The sequence below is a fragment of the Lissotriton vulgaris genome, chromosome 12, assembly GCF_964263255.1.
Source record: "Lissotriton vulgaris chromosome 12, aLisVul1.2, whole genome shotgun sequence".
NCBI classification, from domain to species: Eukaryota; Metazoa; Chordata; class Amphibia; order Caudata; family Salamandridae; genus Lissotriton; species Lissotriton vulgaris.
Window position 1 is genome coordinate 629,181,974 of NC_141700.1, and position 23,174 is coordinate 629,205,147.

General features: G+C 45.9%; 1 protein-coding gene across 1 annotated transcript in view; it reads right to left on the bottom strand.

The window, feature by feature from the left end:
• Positions 1-23,174, bottom strand: part of DEF8 (differentially expressed in FDCP 8 homolog) — a 185,271-nt gene that overhangs the window by 139,571 nt on the left and 22,526 nt on the right. The window contains exons 4-6 of the mRNA XM_086945782.1: positions 18,768-18,859; positions 15,295-15,444; positions 2,259-2,400 (exon numbers count right to left, since the gene is read on the bottom strand). Coding sequence (XP_086801908.1) covers positions 2,259-2,400; positions 15,295-15,444; positions 18,768-18,859 — 384 coding nt within the window. The remainder of the gene's footprint in view (positions 1-2,258; positions 2,401-15,294; positions 15,445-18,767; positions 18,860-23,174) is intronic.

Here is a 23,174-nt window from a genome sequence, read left to right on the forward strand (position 1 = left end):
CTACAAACCACATCGACAGGGCCTCTCCCGGCATCCATGCCCCGAACCAATCTTCAACAAAGGTGGCGGCCTGGCCCGCCTCTGCCCCCCCGGGAAACCCCGCCAGGCGGAGGTTGTTGTGACATGCCCGGTTTTCCGTGTCTTCAGCCTGCCTGTGGAGCTCCTTGGTGCAAGTGTGAAGGTGGTCCACCTACTCCTTAAGCTGTGCAGTGTCGTCCTCGGCCGTGGATATGTGGGGCTCTGCCTCCGACAGCCGTGCGGTGGCGTTCGAAGGTCCTGCCAGACGAGAGACACGTCTATCTTGATTTCTCCAATCTTCCCCCCCCCCCCCCCGGAGGCTCCTGCTCGGAGGTGGTAAACCGGTCAATTTTAATTTGTGTAGGGGCCGGTGTAGGCTTGGTACCCCTGTCCCTCCCCATGGCCGAGGTAGTGTGCAATGTCACTGAGGCCGCGGGGAACCTGCAGAGGCGAAGGCCGTCTGTGAGCAAGGCAGGGGAAGCACACGGCACGCTCTGCCGAGTTTCCCTCAGATGGCCATGTATTGGAAAAACAATCCTTCCGGGACCAGTGTGCAGAGAGCACCCTCTGCCACCCAAGGAGATGGCTGATCTCCCCCGCGGAGGAGCTCCGGCCCAAACCACTCCGCCAAACGCCAGCCAGGCCGCAGGGAACCAGGCACTCCAAAGATATTAAAGGGGGACCCCACACAAGTCCACAACAAAATGAGGAAGGGGGGCCCCTGACACCGCAGCCGACTCTCGCCTCAGATGCCAGGAGCAGGGAAAATCACCCCCGGACAGTACCAAAGCGGCGCCCAGGTAGCGGGGGGGGACTCGACCCAATGCCACCAGGCCCCGCAACCCAGGGCACCACAATCAGGTCTCTCAGTCAGTCCCGGCACAAAGCATAGGGGGAGAGGGCCCCGCACAGCGCATGGAATGGAAGTGGAGTGGGGGGGGAGGCGATATCCAGCCCCCACGCTGTTGCCTGACCCACAGATGGGAGCCACTCACCGTACGGATCCGCTGCACCACCCGCGGCCCCTCCAGCCGCAGGCCCCGAAGGCCCTTCTCGCCCCCAACACCTCTTCCACTCCGGCGTCTGCCAATATCCTGCCAGGGGCTCCGCAACATCGCTAGGCCAATCTTGTCTCCGGAGTGCAGGCCCATGCCAGGCCAGGAACAGCAAGCGCCGTATGGACCCCTCAAGTGCAGCCGCCGGCCAGTCCCTCTCAGCGCCAACAATCTCCGGTGCCTCAGCCTCGCTGACTAGGGCTGGGCATATGGGGACATCTAGGCCGCGACAGGCTGCAAACCCCAGGAGGCCACAAGGTTGTACACGGGGTGGGGGCTAGTGATCCGCGCCCTCGCCGCTGCCTGGACCGACAGCCGACCACCACACAGATCTGCTGCGATATCCAGGGTCAGAGGCCTACCCAGCCTCATGCCTCGTGGGCCGTCCTCGCTGCCCTCACCTCCCTGCCCCGGCGCCAGCCGATATGCCGGCCGATCCCAGGCTGGGGCCCTCAAAGTCTTGCAGGGCTGATCACGCTCCCCGTGGCAGGCCTCCCACGGGACAGGAGCCGCAGGCGCCGCACGGCCTACGCAGACGCAGACAGCTGTCCGGCCACCCTCAGCAACGCCGATCACCCTGCGCCTCAGCCCAGAGGACTAGGGGCCGCGCTCGCTTGGACAGCAGGCCGCAACAGGCCACGGGCCAGGGAAAGCCACCTGAGCCGCAATTCGTCACCAGAACGCCGGATGGAGGGCACTACCAGTCAGGGGAGCCACAGCGGTCAGGTAGGAGGTCTGGATGGGTGCCGATGAGCGCTGGATTCGAGGCGGATGACGGAGGGGTCCGGAGCACTCTTAGAGTGCGACCACCAACTTGACACCTCAGGCCATGCCCTGCTTTATGGGAATAGTAATGTTTACCCCAACACTATCCAACACTTACCTCATTGCTGCCCTAAAAGTATTATGCGTTGTAATGGTATGCATTGTAATGGAAGGCGTTGTAATGGAATGAGTTGTAAAAATGCGTTGTGGCATGCGTTGTAAAATCATGCGATGTAATGGTAGTTGTGATGTAAAAACCGCATTGTAAACGCAAGCATAATTGTTTGCGTTGTAACATCATATATTCTTTGTGAATGCAGGTTATCTCTCTTTTGCCTTTAATGATTTCGTGGTGCAGACAAGCACAGCTTCTGCCATTGCTGTTGCAAGGATCAAAAAAGGAACATGCTTCCTCAGTACCTGTGCATGTGTACCAAGTTTGGATCAGGCCCCAGATAATGGCGTTGCATTTGTCACACGTTTGTTTGACACTTTTGCTCTTTTCTTTGTAGAATCGATGCTCCAGGAGGATCCGGATATTTGGTTCCTCTTCACTTGGATCCTTGAAAAGAGAAATGCAGTGAATGAATACTAAAGAAAGGGGGAAAGTGTGAGTGGGTCAGTGGGGTGACTGTCACCTCAAAAGAAATCACAGAACAGTGGAAAATAAAACCACACGAAATACGAGATAAGACAGGAGGTGAAACAAAAGGAAAAGGCATTTAAAAAAAGGTCAGAGCAGGATAAATAAGTATAGAGGTGGAAAAAGAAAAAAACATAGGAGAGGAGCAAACAAAAAAGTAAAGAAAAGCACAGGAAAAATAACTCAAAAACAAGTTAGTGAGAATAAAAAGGGAAGAAGCAAAGACGAGCAGAAAATATGTGGCAGTAGAAAACATGAGGGGAGAGAGGCAGCAATGAAAATAGATGGGAAAAAGGAGGCAGAGAACAAGAAAAGAAAAGAAATGCAAGAAGGAATGAGAACAAGAGAAGGGAACACAGCGGGAACAGGGAGAAAATAAAGAGGATAAGAGAACATGAACATTCAACGAACAGAACAAGAAAGAAAGAAATGAAGAGAAAATGATCTAAAGCAACGAAAAGGAAACATTGAAAAAGAGTAGAAAAAAGTGGGATAAAATTAGATGAGAAGAAAAAAATAGAATGATAGAGAGGTAGAAATGTGTAGAAAAGACAGGCGATAACAGAAGACTGAATAATAAATGATTAAACTGCAAATCAGGGAGCAAAGAAAGAGTAGAAAGATGAAAAAGAGTAGATAAAAAGTGTTGTGAGAAGAAAGAGTAATAAGAGTGAGAAACTGGAAAACAGAAAGGAGATGAAGAGAGGGAGAAAGAAAAGGAAAAGGGTAGGAGCAAATAAGAGAAGAGACAAAGTTAGAGAAAAGGAAGAAGAAGAAAACAAGCAAGAAATAACAGGTAGGAGAGAACAGTATGGGAATTTCCAATCCACACCACTCCTTTGTAAAGAGTATGGATTGCTATTCTATCCGAATAATTATGAACTGCGGTGAGAAACCTCGGATAGAAAGGATAATTTTTTTGTCTGTAATTCCTTTTCTCTATCAATCCATTTAACCCTCTTTTAGAGTCTGCATTATTCTCCAAGCACCACTAAAAGTCTTGCGCCAGTAGCCCTAGCTGTGAATACACTGAGAGACAGAAGACATTTTCCAGATGGGAGACAGGTGGTGACACAAGCAGATGATAACTTGAACCCACTTTGACCTTCAATCCTTCACGAATAGCGTATTTTTCAGAGGTGTGATGATTTATTTTTCGCCTACAATATTCTCATTACTCTGTAAATAACAAACGTGCCCTTAATTTGATGGGATGGGGTACTGGTTCAACTTGTAGTTACTGGAGGAGGGAGGCAAATGGTGGCTCTCCATGAAAGCTCCCTTCCCTCATCCTTGTACAGAACTGAAAGACTGGTAATTAAGGTGTGACCTGTAAAACACAAACTGCAGGCAAAGTCATATGAACAGAAAACTGCCTCAAGCACAGGAGGAAGGTATGGAGAAGATATGTCTCAGCCCAAATGAAATAATTAAACATACTTTTAGCCAGAGAGAAAAGTGTTCATTGTGATGCAAGGGGCTTCCATGCTTATTTCCAATTGTCATCAACAAAATAGATGTAGAATCTACATTTATCACATGCATTTTAAAGTAAGAATGCACACAGCTATGACAGTTACTATACTGTCAACACTCAGCTTTCAACCTACACAAAACAAGGAAAAGTCACAACATGAGTGTCTCGCGTTTAGACTAGTGTACACACAACGCCATCACCAAAGGAGTTACTGCTTGGAAACGAGCTACCAACAGCATCGGAAGGATTTTCGGTGGCAAGCCCCCCCCCCAGCACGCGTAACGACGGCAGCAACATCCTCGCAGCCACATACAAGGTAGGCGGGTTTTCGGGTCGGAGGACGCAAAGCGCGACCTGCTTGGTGGAGTGTCAGGGGATAGCCAGTGGAAGCGTGTACAGCTGGGTTGGAGGTGTGCGCGGCACAAAGCTAGCGGACAACTCACGGCAGTTCAGCCCGACGCGCTAGTGCCTTTACAATTACATTAAAATAAATATCAGCCTTTAAGTTTGCACCATGTCGGCGGACTCGCTACGAGAAAGAGAAGCGGCGGCAGCCGAAATGTTCAATGATAACAGATCTCACAGAAAGCATCAGTGGCAAAACAAAATCCCGGAATAAAAGACAAATTAAAAGTCCTGGAGAAACTGTGCAAGGCAGAGCAAGTGGTGGGAGGCAAAATCGCTACAGCGATACCTAGATGTCAACAGAGTGGCTCGTGGTTTAAGGATTCTCCTAGCGCCCAGCTATGAGAATCCCGACAAAAACATGATGCGTGAATGGGCAGAGACTAACTTGGAATCCTCACGTAAATTAATTACTATTTTAGTAAAATATGCTAAATCTGACCGGGAAAACCTACAGACAGAAATTGAACAAATCAACCAAGAACTCAACTATGGGGCAAAATGAGGAAGTACTCAAATTAAAAGAATAATTGACTAAAAGAATCAAAAGGTAGGAAGAGAAAATAAGAGAACATAAAACCTTTAAATTCCATCAGGACTGCATGGATTATGAATGTGGCAGAATATTCACATTCGCCAAAAAATATGACAAACTCAAGCTCTCAAAATATGGAGAGGCGCAGCAACCCCAGAGGGAAAAATAATCGGCTCCAAATATATATCCAGATGGAGCCTCCAGTTCTGACTTCAGTTCGGCATTGGAGAGTGAGACTGAAATTGAATCTCGCCAACAAAAAATGAAATAAGTTCCAGCTAAAATCTCCCTAGAAGATGAAGTGGATTTTTTATGCAGGGAACGCAGGGACACCCTGCGGCCGAGAAAACCAACAAACAGAATGTCAGAAACAGAACAGTCAAACGCAGACAAATGAGGCAGGCAAAACGAAAAAGAACAACCAAAACAGTTCTTGAAAAAACAACAGAAATGCAATTGGAGACGCTAACTGAGACAGAAAGTGACAACAAACAAACTATTATCAATCTCACAACTGTAAACCGTAACAAAGCTGAACTCCAGTTACTACAACTTGGGTTATCATACTGCACTGAGAGTTCCTTTGGATACGCTGCAACCAGATGGAACATATTTAAAAGTATTAGGAAACTTAAACTAAAAAAAACTTTCTCCAACAAAAACAAAATTCAGACAAAATTGAAACAGAGACAATACTTGGCCAAGTAATTAGACCTATAGAAACAAACTTAGATGCAAATGATTCAACATTGGACGCTTTGTTGGAACTTGCCCAGAAGAGTAATAGGAGCAACTCCATCAGAGGCAACACTGATACAATGGTGATTCAAAAAAGACCATCTACACCGTTCAAATCCCCCTCAACCTTCAACCCCATCACTGTCAGAGACTCTATAGAGGTGTTCAATGAACAAGTTACATCCAGCCTCAAAAAACTAAATTACAAAACTTATACCTCAACCAAACAGAAAAACAACAAAAGAGACATCCAATATTACAACCTTATGACCACGCTTAAGAACAACAAGGATATCATTATCCGCAATTCGGATACAGGGGGCAATTTAGTCCTCTGGAACAGAACAGATTATATTGATGATGCAATGAATCAGTTGAAAGACAAAGAATGTTATCATCGAAGCGACCAACACACGCTAAAATCCATGTACAAAGATTTTAGAATGAAATTGGTAGCCTGGAAAAATGGGGTGCTACTGTCTTTCGGTGAATTTAAATTCCTAAAAAATGATAACCCGGTAACACCCATCATGTACTTCATACCTAAAGTACACAAAAACCCAACAAAACCACCTGGCAGGCCCATTATTTCGGCTCGAAATAGCCATCACAATATGTGGATTTTTTTCTACAAGACCTTGTGCAACAGTTACCATCGTACATCAGAGATACGGGGGCCTTTTTGGCAAAAATACAAACTATTGACTGGCAAGATAACTATCTAATGATAACACTAGATGTTACATCCTTGTATACTTCGATTCAACATCAGGATGGTCTCAGAGCAATTAGATACTACCTATCAAAGAGATCATGTGAATTTGAACTGCATAACACAATGCTACTCAATATGATTGATTTCATTTTAAAAAACAACTTTTTTTATGTTCCAAAACGTCATCTACCAACAGCAACGAGGGGTTGCTATGGGGGCCAGCTTCTCCCCCAGCTACGCCTGTTTACACATGGGTTGGTGGGAGGAGCTGGACCTAAGCAAGCAATACTCAATGTATGTAAATAACAACATTATAACATGGTTAAGGTTCATAGATGACCTTTTTATCATTTGGCAGGGCACCCAAGATGAGGCATTGAAATGTATAGAGAAATTGAATATCAATAATTTGAACCTAAACTTTACGGCCTCCATTAGCTCAGAAACTGTGAACTTTCTTGATGTTCAAGTGTATGTAAAAGAAGGCCAGATCCAAACCAAGTTGCATAGGAAAAGTACTGCGGGGAACTCAGTATTACATGCGAGCAGCGCTCACCCTCAACATCTCATTCAAAGCATCCCCTATGGGAGATGCTGAGACTAAAGCGCATATGCAGTGAGGCTGACCTAAGGGAGGCCCAACTAGCTGGTAAAAATAGATTTTTAGCTAGGGGATACTCCATCCAGTGCATAGACAAAGCAATTGTGAGAAGCAACAAGGTCAATCGGGACACTTTGCTAAAAGAAAGGCCTAATTCAGCAGACAGAAACCTTCAGATTCATTCTGAGCTATAACAAACAGAGCAAGGCTATCAAAAAGATCATTGACAGAAATTGGCCTATACTTTTAGGGGATCCTATAATAGGCCATTTACTGCCCAGGAAAGCAGCTATTGCATATAGCAGGGCTCCCTCAATGAGGGATTCATTAGTTCATAATGATCCGGGTACAAACACCAGCAATACTTGGTTAAGTCAACGCAAGGGATTTTTCAAATGTAGGTCCTGCAAGGCCTGTACACATGGAGTCAATACCTCCAAATACAAAACACCATTTGGAGAAAGGGAACACCTTATCACAAAGGCGCTTACCTGCAAAACAGACCACGTGGTTTATGTGCTGGAGTGCCCTTGTAATTTAAAATATGTGGGCAGTACTATACTGCAGGGACATAAGTGGGTGCTCCAGCACATAAGGGGAATCAAAAACCAAGAACCCCTATACTCAGTAGCCCGCCACTTTGGTGAGAAGCATAAATCAGACCCTCAATATTTACGGTTCTGTCTAATTTAGAGTGTACCGTTGCAAAAAAGAGGAGGGGACAGGGTAAAAGCGCTGAGACGATTAGAAACCAAATACATTCTAGAACTTGATTCCAGATCCCCTATGGGTCTCAACATTACTGAAGACCTATACACTTGCCTTTAAATCAATAAATTTTGTGAAAAAATAGTATTAAACTAATATCACAAAAAGAAAATATCAAAAAGTGAGCTGCTGATAACAGTATATCCTAAACATTAGTTTCTTAATTGACCGCCACCAATTTATTCTTTCATATAATTTTACACATTGTTTTATGGTTTTTAAGGTAATAGGTATTTGTTTAGATGTAGTTTCCTAGATAGAGAGGTACTTGGCACTTTTCAGCAAATTTTGCACATATTTCAGTCTACAAAACTTAAATCCGCACTTTATTGTCCATAGTACTGTATTCATCTATTTATTATTCAACTTCCAGAAGATTGGAAAAACATTAGGCCAATAAGCATGATTCTAAGGGGGTCTTTTAGATACTACTGCATTTGATTAATATGTTTTAATCTCGTTTTCTAAAAATGTGTTGGCCCTTTGTATCTATTTATTTATTTATTATGCGACCCTTGCACATATGTGTCATGCTCTGAAAATGTTTGCTTAGGTAAATCAGAGTATTGTAAGCAAGCAATGTTATGAACTAGTTAGTGAGGGAGGGAACCCTACCCCATGGTATTCATACCTGAACCTTCAACAAATATGATAAATCAAATTGTGCATGAACCAGATAAATACCTTAAAGATATATAATGAGTACGAGAAGGACTATACCCATGGAATGTGAATTATTTCTGGTTTAAAACAACATTGTGTACTATAATGTATGAGTAGTTAAATAGCGGAGAGCAAAAACGTTTTGTAGACATAATTGCATTTTTACACAATAATTGGACACTTTATTTTGGGTGTGTATCACTTTAAAATAACAAAAAAAATGGCCTTTAAAACCGGAACCAACACCATGTAGCGTCATTTGATCAAGATCCCACGGGATCGAAACGCGTCATGCTGATGGTGGACTGTGGCTGAAAATAAATCTACTTTGCACATACTTGGGTCATGGCTCCTCTGTTTCCTGCGGCAACGTGTGGTCTGATCGAAGGGAGTACGCTGATATATATATACACACACACACACACACACACACACACACACACACAGACACACCCACACACATATATAAATCATTCCTGTGCATCACCAATGCCAAATAAACAAGTCAGACAGCTGTATCGTCAGTGTGCATGAGGGGTTTTCCCCCCGAAAAAAAAAAGGTGTTAACAGTAGTTCGGCAAAAAGGGGGCGCAGCTCTATTGAGAAGGCACGTGCCTGGGAGAGTTTGGTGGATTGTATGAAGGAGCCGGGCCTGGTCACCCCTGCGACCTCCCGAGAAGCTGGCCAGTCAAGATGAGGGAGAGATCTAAGGGACACGAGGAGAGTAGCTAGGCTTGAGTTTTGACACAGGACTTTCATTATGAGGGAACTTCAATCAATCAATAAAACCAGTCAGCCTTTGTAAAGCGCAACCCTGTCACTCTTAGGGGTTCTGGGCAAAAGTAGAAGGTTGGAGATATACGGCACTGCCCCGTATATCTAACCTCCCACAAACCACCTCTCTAAGGTTCTCCAACACTACTCCTCCCAACCCCTCTAGTCCGTTTACCAGCCCTGCCAATACTTCCACCCGAGACCCTGGTCCCCTCCCCTCCTTCTCCCCTTACGGTATTGGAGGTCTCTAACACAGAGCACCCACCCCCTCAGCTCATCTACCGGCCCTGCTAATGCAATCGAGCCGAAACCCCTGGTCTCCTCCCGTCTAACCCCCCACTCGGACTCTGAGACTGGTAAACCTCCAATGACCTATGATGCAGGTCAAGCTAACCCTGCAAGCCCACAAATCACCCCTCCTACTGGTCTGCAATCCAGAGCCACCAAAATAATCCAGAGCATCCATTTCTCCATCCTGGATCTAACAAACCTCCTCCACCTCGCTGAACTTTCCTTCGCCAGCCTCAAGCCCCGGTTGAACTCCACTTCCCCATCTATTACAGAGCTCCCCAAACACCCTCTATCTCTATCTCCATCCCTGAGGCACCTTCGCCCTCGCAAGCACCCTTACCATCTATCGGAGGAAGAAACCCTAGCTCTCGCCCTCTCCTATAACCCTCCCCTTGCCTCACCAAATCCGCTAGACCTCACTGAAAAAGAAATCCTCGCCATCCTACAGGACTACAATGCAGCCCCAGTCACCCCTTGTCCCTCAGATGTGAATGAAGAACATCCCATTTGCACGGTCGCTATCAACCCCTGCAGATCTGCTACCCTCTGCAACAGAAGTGTGACTAGAAGCAATCTAATGCCTGTACTCCTGTCTGACCCCACACCCGACACCCCCCCTTACCTCCCCTCCCGACGGCTCCCTGACTGGTCTCTTAATCAACTGCTGATCTGCAGTAAAGCATGCCGCTGATATTGCTGCTTTCATCATGAACAGTAAGTTCGACTTAGCAATCCTAACTGAATCATGGCTAAAAGATTCCTCATCCCCATGCCTGGACCTCTTAGTCCCTCCCAACTATAACATTGCGAGGCTGGACAGACAACATAGCAAGAAAGGAGGGGGCATCGCCTGCATCTATCGCTCTAACCTTCATGTCACGGAAATTCTGGCGGGTACCACTGACTCCTGCGAATACCTTTCCCTCTCAATTTGCAATAACTCCACCCAACTATGCAACCTCCACATCTTTTACCACCCCCCAGGCATGAACGACTCCTTCACTGACCTCCTCATGGAAAGCCTCACAGCAAAGAGTTCCTCCAGCGCTAAAGACATCTTCCTCGGTGACTTCAATTTACACTGGAACGACCTCAAGGATCCTCATGTCAATGCCATTAAAGACCTCCTGACCGAGCAAGCCCTGACACAATCTTGTTTACTCCCAACCCACTTGACTGGATCATCGCTAAGGAAACAACCGTCAATCTTATCTCAATAGACCCCTGTGACTGGTCCGACCACCACGCCATTGCCTTCCTACTTCCTGGCTTCTTCAAGACAAGGACCCCACAGCCAGTGCTTCCTAAACGATGGGTCAGAGACACTAAGAACCTTGACCACAAGGAACTCGAGGCTCGGTGCAAATCTGACCTCCCCCGCATATCACAACAGTCAGTGACCTCAACGGTCACTATCCTGCTACTATGTCCAACATTCTGGATGACCTGGCCCCACTATAACTAAAAAGAACTCAAATTAAAGATAGAAACCCCTGGTTCACTGGATTCCTCAACATTGAGAGGAGATCCCTCCGACAAGCCGAAAGAATCTGGAGACAGCACCCCTCTGCCGCTCGCTTCAAACTTCTCCGCCAGGCCAGAAATACATACAACAAGAACCTCCTCAACTCAAAAAAATAATTCTTCAGATCGGAACTGGGGAACGCTCAGAACAGGCCCAGCAAACTCTTCGAACTGGTCAAACACCAATCCAACAAATTGGCCAAAACATAAAAAAAAAAACCCAAGTCTCTAATTTCATACGTGGAATTCTCCTCGTTTTTTACGGACAAAATTAAAACCTTGACCAACTTCACACTCAACGACGAAGACTCTGTCTCCAAAATCCTATCTACCTTAAAGCCGAACAACCACTTCAACGACCCGCTCCCCTCTAAATGCCTAGCTACCGTCGCCCAATCCATTATTCTCAGCTGGACTACGATAATTAATGCCTCCCTCCGGCAGAGATCAATTCCTGACTCCCTGAAAGTGGGTAAAGTCCTCCCCATTCAGAAAAAAACGTCTCTAGATCCAGCCTCACCTGACAATTTCAGACCTATTTCCAATATCCCTCTCTTAGCCAAAGTGCTGGAGAAATGTGTGCAGCTGCAGCTTAGTCATCACATCAACAACTTCCACCTACTCAATGACTTCCAATCTGGATTCAGGCCGGGACACAGCACTGAAACCACCATGCTCCACATAGTCGATGATGCCCTCCAAGCCCTTGACCAAGGCAAAACCTGTCTCCTAATCCTCCTAGAACTATCCTCTGCCTTCGACACGGTCAACCATGGGAAACTTCTCAAACGTCTAAAACTTAGGATGGGACTAGATGGTACCATCCTTGAATGGTTTAGATCCTTCCTCCAAAACCGATCTCAGAGATTCCCAATCAACAGCATCCTGTCCGCTCCCTCTTTGGTCACAGTTGGAGTCCCTCAAGGCTCAACGCTGTCCCCCACCCTCTTCAAACTTTATCTAGAACCACTTGCCGAAGCCCCCGCATCGCAAATATCTCCTACCATATGTACGCTGATGACACTCAGATCTATATCAAAATCTCATCTCTCGAGGAGGTTCTCTCCCTGAATGAGGTCCTGAAGCAGACCGTCCAATGGCTCGCCTCCAATCAACTCAAACTCAACGCAAAGAAAACTGAATTTCTTCTCATTTCCCCTCCTAAAACCGACCCAGAAACTCAGACTTGGATTAAGGCCATCACAGCCTTAAACTGTCCACCGACTATTGTGAACTCGGCAAAATCGCTGGGAATAACCTTGGACTGCAACTTGAACATGCAAGACCACATCAGCTCGATGGCCAAATCTGCCAGATTCCACCTAAGCTATCTATGGAAACTGAAACCCTTCCTGGACGTTCCCGACCTAAAAATGGCAGTCCAAGCACTAGTCATTGCTAGACTGGAATATGGCTGCTCCACCCTCTCTGGCTTACCCAAGATCTCTCTAGCACCCTTAAAAGCCTTCCTCAATGCGGCCGCCAGACTACTCACCGGCACAAGGAAATTTGATCACATTTATCCACACCTGAAAATGCTGAACTGGCTTACTCTTGAGGCCAGAATACAGCTTAAGCTGGCATGCATCACGCACAAGGCCTTATACTCGAACTCCCCTGCATATCTGGCACAGAAACTTGTGTTATCTGGAGGAATCAGAAACTCACGGTCGGCCAGAGACCTCCTACTCCAGCCCTCACGCTTTCGGCAAAAAAAGAAAAAAAAGTTCCAATTGGGCGTTCACTGGGGTTACGCCAAGAATATGGAACTCCCTCCCACCCGCCATCAGAAGAATCCTTTCTGTTGCACGTTTCAAAAAGGAGGCCAAATCCTTCCTCGTGAGTAAATTCCTTATCTAACCCTGTCGCATAACCCCAACAGAGACTATTGCCTCCTTCTGTCGACCTTTCCCCCCACCATGAAACCCGGGCCTGTCTTCAGCAACTATAATGTTAACCATACTTTGTATCCTTCCTTCCCTCCCGTGTCCTCTGCTACTGTAATGCTAACTGTACCTTGTGTTCCTTGCATCCCTTGTACTCCCGTGATTCCATGCCTTTGTACAACTCCTTGACTATGTAAAGCGCTCTGATACCATAACGGGTCAAGTTCGCGCTCTATAAAACACCAAAATAAATAAATAAATAGAGTTGTAGAGGATATGGGAGCAGCGATTGTTTGATTGTTGGGGGAAGGGCAATGGAGTTGGGGTTCGTGTTGCTAGACTTGCACTGGTTAGGTCTTGCACTGCCTGAAAACTTGCTTGGGTACAACCCGGGGAGGGATTTTCAAAGATGGGATGAACTTGCTCTCCCGGTTTGAAACAAATAAAATATTTGTAGCCAAAACAAACAGTGTTTCGGCAAAACCAACAAATTGTGCAAGTCGTCTTTAGAACAATACAGGCACTCTAGTGCAACATTATTCAACTCAAGCAATTACTGATGAGATTCAATGGTAGGTAGAGCATGCTAACTTGGTTGTGGAACTAAGAGTTTGTGGAAACAAAACCCAGCTCAAAGGACTGAAAATTAATGGTAATCTTTTCTTTAGATTGAAGAGACAAACCCCAGAGCTTGTGAGAAAGGGAAAGGTAATTCAATCAAAAGAAAGTTGAGAAAAACATCAAAATTAAACACCTCCTCGTAACAAAGGCAATGTTCCTACAATGGTGCACTGTAACAAATGCTCTTTGGTCAGAAATTCAGCTCAAAACTTCAAAGCACAAATTTCAAAATAATGGAGTCTAAAAAGCTATGCTAGGTTGTACTACAGCTGGTAATCGGTGTTCTGCAACAGTAGATGCAAAGAGTCCATTATGAAAAGCAATGTTTGTGGTAGGTATGAATTTCCAAACGTTACGAATGAGAGAACATTCATTGATCGGAATGTAATGCACTTAGGGCCAGATGTACGATCATTCCGTTTTGCGGGGCGCAAATTGCGACTTGCAAAACAGAATGTACTAATGTGTACATTAAGCGATTCCCAATAGGGTCACAAATGACCTGCCTCGCCAATATTCATGAGGCAGGTCACAATTTGCGACCCATTGGGAATGGGCTACAATCACAGTGATGGTGGCCTGCTGGGGACAGCAGATCACCAAGTCTGTGTTTGCGTTGTAAATAAAGCAACTTTTTTCCAAATGCATTCCTTTTTTCTTTGAAAGAAAATGGGATAGGTTTAAAAGAAAAAAAATTAAATATTTTCTTTTCATTTTTTAAGGGCAGGTAGTGGATCCGTGGGACCACTGCCTGCTCTTAAAAAATATGTTCACTGTCAAACACAAAAGGGGAAGAGGTCCCCTGGGGACCCCTTCCCATTTGCGACTGGCTTACCACCTACTTAAAGTAGGTAGTATTTGCAGAGCCAGACTGGGAACACAAACCAGCCCTGGCAATTCAGCTGGACCAGCCCCTGGGTGCTAGTGAGAATCACCGGCCACAGAAGGGGGGAGCTAGAGTGCAGCACCGCTGCCGCTTCTGTTACAGGGGGACTGCTGCAAAACCTGCCCCCTGTAACAAAAAAGCGGCCCACCACTCCAGAAACAGCCCCCACCCTTCCAACCCACCGGGAAAATGCCAGTCCGGCCCTGGATATCTGCGACTGTTTAGCGGCCGCATTTGCGGTCGCAAAACATTCATACATCCCCCTGTGACTTGCTATTAGGAAGGGAAGCCCCTCCCTTATAGCAACTCGCAAATCTTATTTTGCGAGTCGGTAATAGGTTACCGATCCGCAAAATAGGGTTTGTACATGCTACAAAACGTTTTAACGATCGCAAACGCCCTGATTTCTTTTTGCGACTGCTAAAAACTGTCATACATCTGGTCCTTAATGTTGTGTAGGTTGTTTATGCTTTTGTACACACTGATATAATTTTATTCTGATGTACAAGTGAATGCATGACATACCTGCCGAATATTAAGAAATGTTTTATGAAGTGTTCTGATTTACTATTTTTAATTGACTGGCAATATGCCTTATAAAGTATAAAGGAGCCCCTCGGATCCCTTATACACCTTCCAATCCACTTAGTTAAAATAATATTTCCATTTCTAATGGAGGAGATAGTTTCCAAATATTTCCCGTGCACTTGAGACAATTGTGTTCATATGAACAGGCAGTAGCAGCTGATCACCTATTCATGTCTCCATAAACAGGAGCTACTGAGCTAATGTATGTGCAAGCAAGTAACTCAGTGTATTCCTTTCTTCTGGGAGGGTCCTGGCCTGTTACTTGCTGCTACGTCACTTGAGCGTCACCACGCCAGCATGCTCACGCAAAAGAAGCTCTTAAATGGATGGCAAGGGATCACCTTGAGGTCCTGAAGCTTGAGCCGCAGGTGGATGAGCCGCACCACGGCGTCCTTCTGCCTCTCTGAGTGCTCCGGGAGGTCCAGGATGGCCTGCTTGCACTCCTCGATGGCCTGCCGCAGCTGCTGCACGTCTGAGGTCAGGAACAGGCCCTGCAACAAGAGAAGGAACTGTGAAATGGATAACAAAAAAAAAACAGTAAATGGATACAAAAAAAGATAGATAAATAGATAGATCGATCGATCAGAGTTTTAACCCCCTTTGCAGGCATGTAATGAATGCTCAGCTATCTCTTCCATTTCTCCCTTGAATAGCTCATCAAACAGGCATTCTGTAACACAATGCGGCTCCCGGACGTCAAGAAGAAACAGAATAGTGCAGTGCCACATGGACAAATCGGAACAGTCAACTAAAAATACAGCTCCCGGTGCATACAGAAGGAGCAACAGATGCCATGAAGAAATGGCAGAGGATGCCAGCACGGGGAAGATGGCAGTGCAAGGCCTGGATAGACGAGTAGCAACATAGGCTATGGACAGATAAGTCGCTGCAGGTGTTAGGACCGACATGTGATAATGAACGGTCTGGACAGACAGATGACCACAGATACTGGAAACAGAAACCCTGGACAGGCAGTTGGCAAAAGATGCCTTGACGAGACAGTGGCAATACATTCCATAGACAGATGCGTGTCAATGCATGCCATGGACAGTTGTGTGGCAATGCATGCCAGGGACAGATGCGTGACAATGCATGCCAGGGACATATGTGTGGCAATGCATGCCACGGACAGATGTGTGGCAATATATGCCAAGGACAGAAGCTTGGCAATGCATGCCACGGACCGATGCGTAGCTATGCATGCCAAAGACCGATGCCTGGCAATGCATGCCACAGACCGATGCCTGGCAATGCATGCCACAGACCGATGCCTGGCAATGCATGCCACAGACCGATGCCTGGCAATGCATGCCACAGACCGATGCCTGGCCATGCATGCCACGGACAGGTGCGTGGCAATGCTTGCCACGGACAGGTGCGTGGCAATGCGTGCCACGGACCGGTGTGGCAATGCATAACACGGACCGATGCGAGGCAATACATAACACTGACTGATGCGTGGCATTGCATGCCACAGAGAGATGTGTCAAAATGCATGCGACAGACAGATGTGTGGCAATGCATGGCACAGACAGATGCCTGTTAATGCATGCCACGGAAAGATGCCTGTTAATGCATGCCACTGACAAATGCGTGGTAATGCATGCCACTGACAAATGCGTGGTAACGCATGCCATGGACAGGTGCATCGTAACGAAGGTCACGGACAGATATATCGTAACGCATGCCACGGACAGATGCATCGTAACGCATGCCTTTACCAGACCGCTGTAATGCATGCCAAGGACAGAAGAGTGCTACCAGATGATGGAGAGCGAGAGATGGCAACAGACGTCCGGGGCAGACTGGTAACAATGAATGCTTTGGACAGATGCGTGGTAATGCATGTCACGGACAGATGTGTGGTAATGCATGCCACAGACAGATGTGTAGTAATGCATGCCACAGACAGATGTGTGGTAATGCATGCCAAGGACAGATGTGTGGTAATGCATGCCACAGACAGATGCGTGGTAATGCATGCCACGGACAGATGCGTGGTAATGCATGCCACGGACAGATGCGTGGTAACGCATGCCACGAACAGATGCGTGGTAATGCATGCCAAGGACAGATGCGTGGTAATGCATGCCACGGACAGATGCATCGTAACATGCCACAGACAGATGCATCGTAACGCATGCCACAGACAGATGCATCTTAATGCATGCCACGGACAGATGCATCGTAATAGCGCATGCCAAGGACAGATGCGTGGTAATGCATGCCACGAACGGATGCGTCGTAACGCATGCCTTGACCAGACAGTGGTAATGCATGCCATGGAAGAAGAGTGCTACCAGATGATGGAGAGAGACAGATGGCAACAGACGCCTGGGGCAGACTGGTAACAATGAATGCTGTGGACAGATGTGTGGTAATGCATGCCGTGGACAGATGCTTGGTAATGCATGCCACGGACAGATGCGTGGTAATGCATTCCACGGACAGATGCTTTGAATGCATGCCACGGACAGATGCGTGGAATGCATGCCACGGGCAGATGAGTCGTAACGCATGCCACAGACAGATGCGCCGTAATGTATGCCACAGACAGATGCGCTGTAACGTATGCCACAGACAGATGCCCCGTAAAGTATGCCACAGACAGATGCGTCTTAACACATGCCACGGACAGATGTGTCTTAACGCATGCCTTGACCAGACAGTGGTAATGCATGCCATGAACAGATGAGTAGTACCAGATGATGGAGAGAAACAGATGGCAACAGACGCCTAGGGCAGACTGGTAACAATGAATGCTGTGGAGAGATATGTGGTAATGCATGCAATGGACAGATGCGTGGGAATGCATGCCACTGACAGATGCGTGGTAATGCATGCCACGGACAGATGCGTGGTAATGCATGCCACGGACAGATGCGTGGTAATGCATGCCACAGACAGATGCGTGGTAATGCATGCCACGGACAGATGCGTGGTAATGCATGCCACGGACAGATGCGTGGTAACGCATGCCACGAACAGATGCGTGGTAATGCATGCCACGGACAGATGCGTGGTAATGCATACCACGGACAGATGCGTGGTAATGCATGCCACGGACAGATGCGTGGTAATGCATGCCACGGACAGATGCGTGGGAATGCATGCCACGGACAGATGCGTGGGAATGCATGCCACGGACAGATGCGTGGGAATGCATGCCACGGACAGATGCGTGGGAATGCATGCCACGGACAGATGCGTGGGAATGCATGCCACGGACAGATGCGTGGGAATGCATGCCACGGACAGATGCGTGGGAATGCATGCCACGGACAGATGCGTGGGAATGCATGCCAAGGACAGATGCGTGGGAATGCATGCCAAGGACAGATGCGTGGGAATGCATGCCACGGCAAGATGCGTGGGAATGCATGCCACGGACAGATGTGTGGGAAAGCATGCCACGGACAGATGCATCGTAATAGCGCATGCCAAGGACAGATGCGTGGTAATGCATGCCACGGACGGATGCGTCGTAACGCATGCCTTGACCAGACAGTGGTAATGCATGCCACGGACAGATGTCTCGTAATGCATGCCATGAACAGACAGATGCCTGAGAGAAACAGATGGCAACAGATGCTTGGGGCAGACTGGTGGCAAGGAATGCTGTGGACAGATGACAACAGGTGCCATGGTCAGATAGGTGACAGTGGTTACCAGATTACCCTGGATTGACAGGTGGCAGAGTCTCTGTGTGCCCTAGACAGACAAGGGGCAACAGACTCAGAACATACATGAGAGGGGGTCCACTGTAGATGAAGAAGTACAAACGGCATACAATGCATGTATGTTGTAGACTCACCTCAGGCCGTGAGAAATGGTCTTCTGCCAGCCCCAGGTCCATCACTCGTTCTGTGCAGTGAAACTCTGGCTCACAGTGAGAGGATGCCATCTCTAGAACAGGCAAACACAGAAGATTGGGGAGGTTAGAGGCAGCAACTTTCCTCTTCAGTGCTCATAGCAATGGACATGCATGGTGCAAATCATAAAGTGACTTCCATCAACCTTTACAGCAGAGTTTGCACATTCCACATGACCGTCCACGTTCAGATTGTACCATCCTTTAGACTAGTTATACAAAATACTGCTCTCGTCCACAATATCGCTTTGCACTTACTTCACACATTGTACATCACTTTGATACCCCACTTCACTTTACAGAAGGTTACACTGCTCAGCGCCATCTGTAGGTCCACATGAGGCTTTGCAGATCACTCAGTACCTTTTATGTAGAGCATATACAGCACTAGCAGGAAGGTATCACATAGTACAGAAAGTTTTGTAGATTGCACATCACAGAGCACCTCATATCTTCAGACCTCACAGCCTTACAAGGCAGGTTACACATCATGTCCTCCACAACAATTACAGACAGGGTCCACATATAACATCAGCTGCAATCCTCAGAACTGACAGCATTGGAAGCAGGGTGCACAATCACAAATACACACACATAAAACACCATCTTCATCCTTAGGCCACACAGCACTTACCAGGAGGTTACATATATTGTTTCTTTTATCACAAAACCTTGCGAATAAAGGCAGCTTCAGCCATACAGCACTTCTGCGTTAAGTCTCCCTAGACTTACAGGCAGTTTACACAGTTGCTCAGTGCCTTGGATTGTCTAAACTTTGAGGGTTTTGGCTGACCACCTAACTGCGCGTCAGCACTTTTAAATAGGATACACGTTGGTCTCACAATGACTCCTGCTTTCACTTCCTACTACCCACATCCTGATCTTCGAATCTCTAGCTCTTGAGTCTCAATTAATATTTTGTTTATTCTCGAAGCAGCCTGTAAAACACAGTCACCTGCGAGCATATGGAAATACACTAAAAAGTACATGCACTGGTAAACCACATTGACACTTTACAGTTTAAGATAGAGGCCTGGTCTGGAGACTGATCCAGATGAAGCGCCCTCTCAGAGTCGTAAGAATGGTCCCGATACCTGTCCTTACCCAATCAATAACAACCACTTGAGTGCTGGAGGAGGACTGACTGACATCACTTTAATGGGTCGGCATACCAGAACTACATGAATGAGGTGGCACAACGTTTCAGACATCATAACACAAAGGAAAGCAACAGGAAGCTTAGTCCTTGTATAACTTGGGGAACGGATTAATGGTCAATCTGTCCAAAATTAAAGTCATGACCTTTGGGAAGAAAACTAAATTCATGGGGTGGTACCTAGGAGATACTACAATCGAAATAGTGAAACGATATGACTATCTCGGAGTGATATTTGACAGCAAGTTATCATGGTGAAGCCATCTAGCCAGAAGAAAATCTAAGTCTACGATGATCACCAAAGCGATGCCAAGATTTGCAAATCTGTTCGGCGGGAAAGCAATTCAGCCATCATTAAAAGCATTAAACATGAAACTGATGCCATATTGGTAATATACATCTCCTGCACTGAACCACAGGACCATTTTCAGTCTCAATAAGATTTTTATGCAATGTATGTAACCTGCTCTATCTTCGTACAGCAAACCCACGCCCCTCTGTGTCATAAGACTAGAATTAAGCCTAACATTTCTGCTATCACTCCACTACAGTAGCACCATGAATTACTTCTGTGATTGTGCAAAAGCTGATCCAACATCATTAAAATACTCACTCTATCAGGAAGCAAGCAGAACTACATACAAGGACTTATAGTTGCACACATTACCGGCAAGCTTAGAATCCTATGATTTCGTTGGTCCACAGACACTGGTGCAGATGATCCACCAGACTCGAAAATCCAACTCCATGGTACCTTTCCTTTAAACAGAAATACTCTGACCTTGCACAGGCCACACAATACAACCATATGGACTTAAGTGTTTCATACCTACGGCGTCACCATGATCAACCCAAGAAGCCTAAAGGAAAATACTTAACTTGTATATATTCTCCATTGTATCGTTGACTACGTATTCTGTTGTATGTCCCCTTGCGCCGCTCACACGGTTTTTCACCCCATTGTGTCACTAAGACATTCACTGCCACGAGCTTGTTAAGTGCACACTCATGCTCTAGGTCACTTTTGCATACATTGTATTGTAGTGCTGATACAACTACTTACAAATAAGAATTGACTTTCTACCTACAAACTTCTTGTGGTCTCCCTTTCTTCCCTTCTCCGAGTGATTAATACTCTCCTTGTATCTATCCTCTAAATTGATTACCAGTTGAGACATTGTATTTTTGGCTACATATTCTACCCGGGTCTCTACTAGATTAACGGGTTTACTCCAGTTTCTCAATTCCACCATAGAGGCAAAAGCACAAGATGAGCATGTCGAAACAAGGAAAGCCATCCAATAGTAAGCAAGCAAATAAGAGTAACATTAAAGTCAACCAATGGTAAGCAACGGATGGGCTGCACATCGCTCAGTGTTCATGGTAAAACAACACTATATCTTACACAACCAGACACCTTATGCTCAGCTGGTCCTAAAAGGCACACTGGACTGGGGTAAGGCAGTAATCCAAAGTGAGGGGTCACTGAAAGTGTGGAACCTTGAGCAGGATAAAAGTTGTTATAGCATGGAAAGTAACTATGATTTATCAGCTGTCTACACCAGGGTACTCCAGTATTTCAAAGTCGGTCCTGGAGGGCCGGATCCATGCCAGATTATTATCATATAATCATTAGATAAATGTAGTTTTCTTAAAAATCCTACATGGATCCAGCTCTACAGCACCGACTTTGGAGAACCCTGGTCTAAACTATTATGGTTCCACCTAGAGAAATGGTCTCAGTAATCAGTTACAAAGCCGGCCCTTGCTGTTGCCCGTAAGATCAAGTTCTTAACTCATGATCATGTCACTTTCTGATCTTTATCTAATTGAAGCATCTGATTGCACTCTGGTTATTTCCCTAGGTAGCACCATTTTTGCTTCAGTCTCACAGTGCGCTTTTACGCAGTTCAAGGTTGTTTTTTAATTCATAGCCTGACACTTCTAAAAGAAAATATTTTACCAAATTACCAGTTTTGCGTGACTTACACATATGGACAATTGAAGCTATAGATATCTTAATTTTCTGTAGTCTCACATTCAAGGCTCACCACCTAGGACATTTGGTTTGACCCACCAAACTACTGACCACCTTTAGAGGTACAAGAAGGCCTCATGAGTGAAGATAAACTACATCTGAGACCCCAAAATTCAAATGTTCTGTAGCTCTGAAACCATCCTTCACTGATCCTGCCAGCAACCTCTGGAACTGCTTTCATTCTCAATCTAACCAAATCTCCTGTCTTTCAGGAATAGTCTGTAAAGACATCTCTTCCGTCTTCATCTAAACTAATCCCAAATCAGAAGTATACCCGTTTATTAATTTAAAAAAAAAAAAAGAATTAATCATATTGGACAGTGATCGTAGTTTTCTACTGTGATTTACCTTCTGGTCACAATTGATCAATTAACGTTAATTTATAAGGTCTTTTTAGTCTACGTAAAGGGTGCTAACACCAGCTAGGTACCTTGACACTAGTGAAAATAAATCATATGATTTCCAGGGTATGCGAAGAATAGAGTGAGTGGGCACTGATGAGCATGGATTTTAATATCAGGTGTTGAAAAGGGACAGAAAAAGCAGGGATAGACTGAGCCAACTGAAAGCTATCACAACACGGTGCAGGGACAGGGAAACAGTGATGGGTAGAAAAATGTAATTTAGCAATTAGGAGTCAGAGAGGGACATGTTTTTCAGATATAAGAATAGAAGGAGTTAGAAAAATCTTGCCCATTCACACAGACAGAACATAAAGCAGTGCTGAAGGTTTTATCTTTGGCAGGCTGCAGCGTGTCTGCTGCGGATGTGCTAACCGGGAGCCGAAGATGTCCCCAGAAGCGAGAACCACATCATGGCTATGTTACCTTTGTTATTAGCTAGGAGTGTTCAATTCACACTAGAACCCCAAGTGGGGCACATATGGGAAACAAATAAAAAATAAAATGGCTACTAGGGTAAACAAAACAACAAATATCTACGGAGTAAGAAAGGCAAATTAAAACAACAAAAATACTCAGCAAGCAATGAAAGTGTGGATCAAATTTTAAATTTGTAGTCACGCATACAAAAGTATTCACACCTGAATAAACCACCCTCTCAGTCCAACCAGCTTACTGTCTATCATGGCTAAAGAGGTCTTAGATATACGAACTGCTATACGAACTCCAAGGGTTAAAGAAGTACAAGTGTTAAG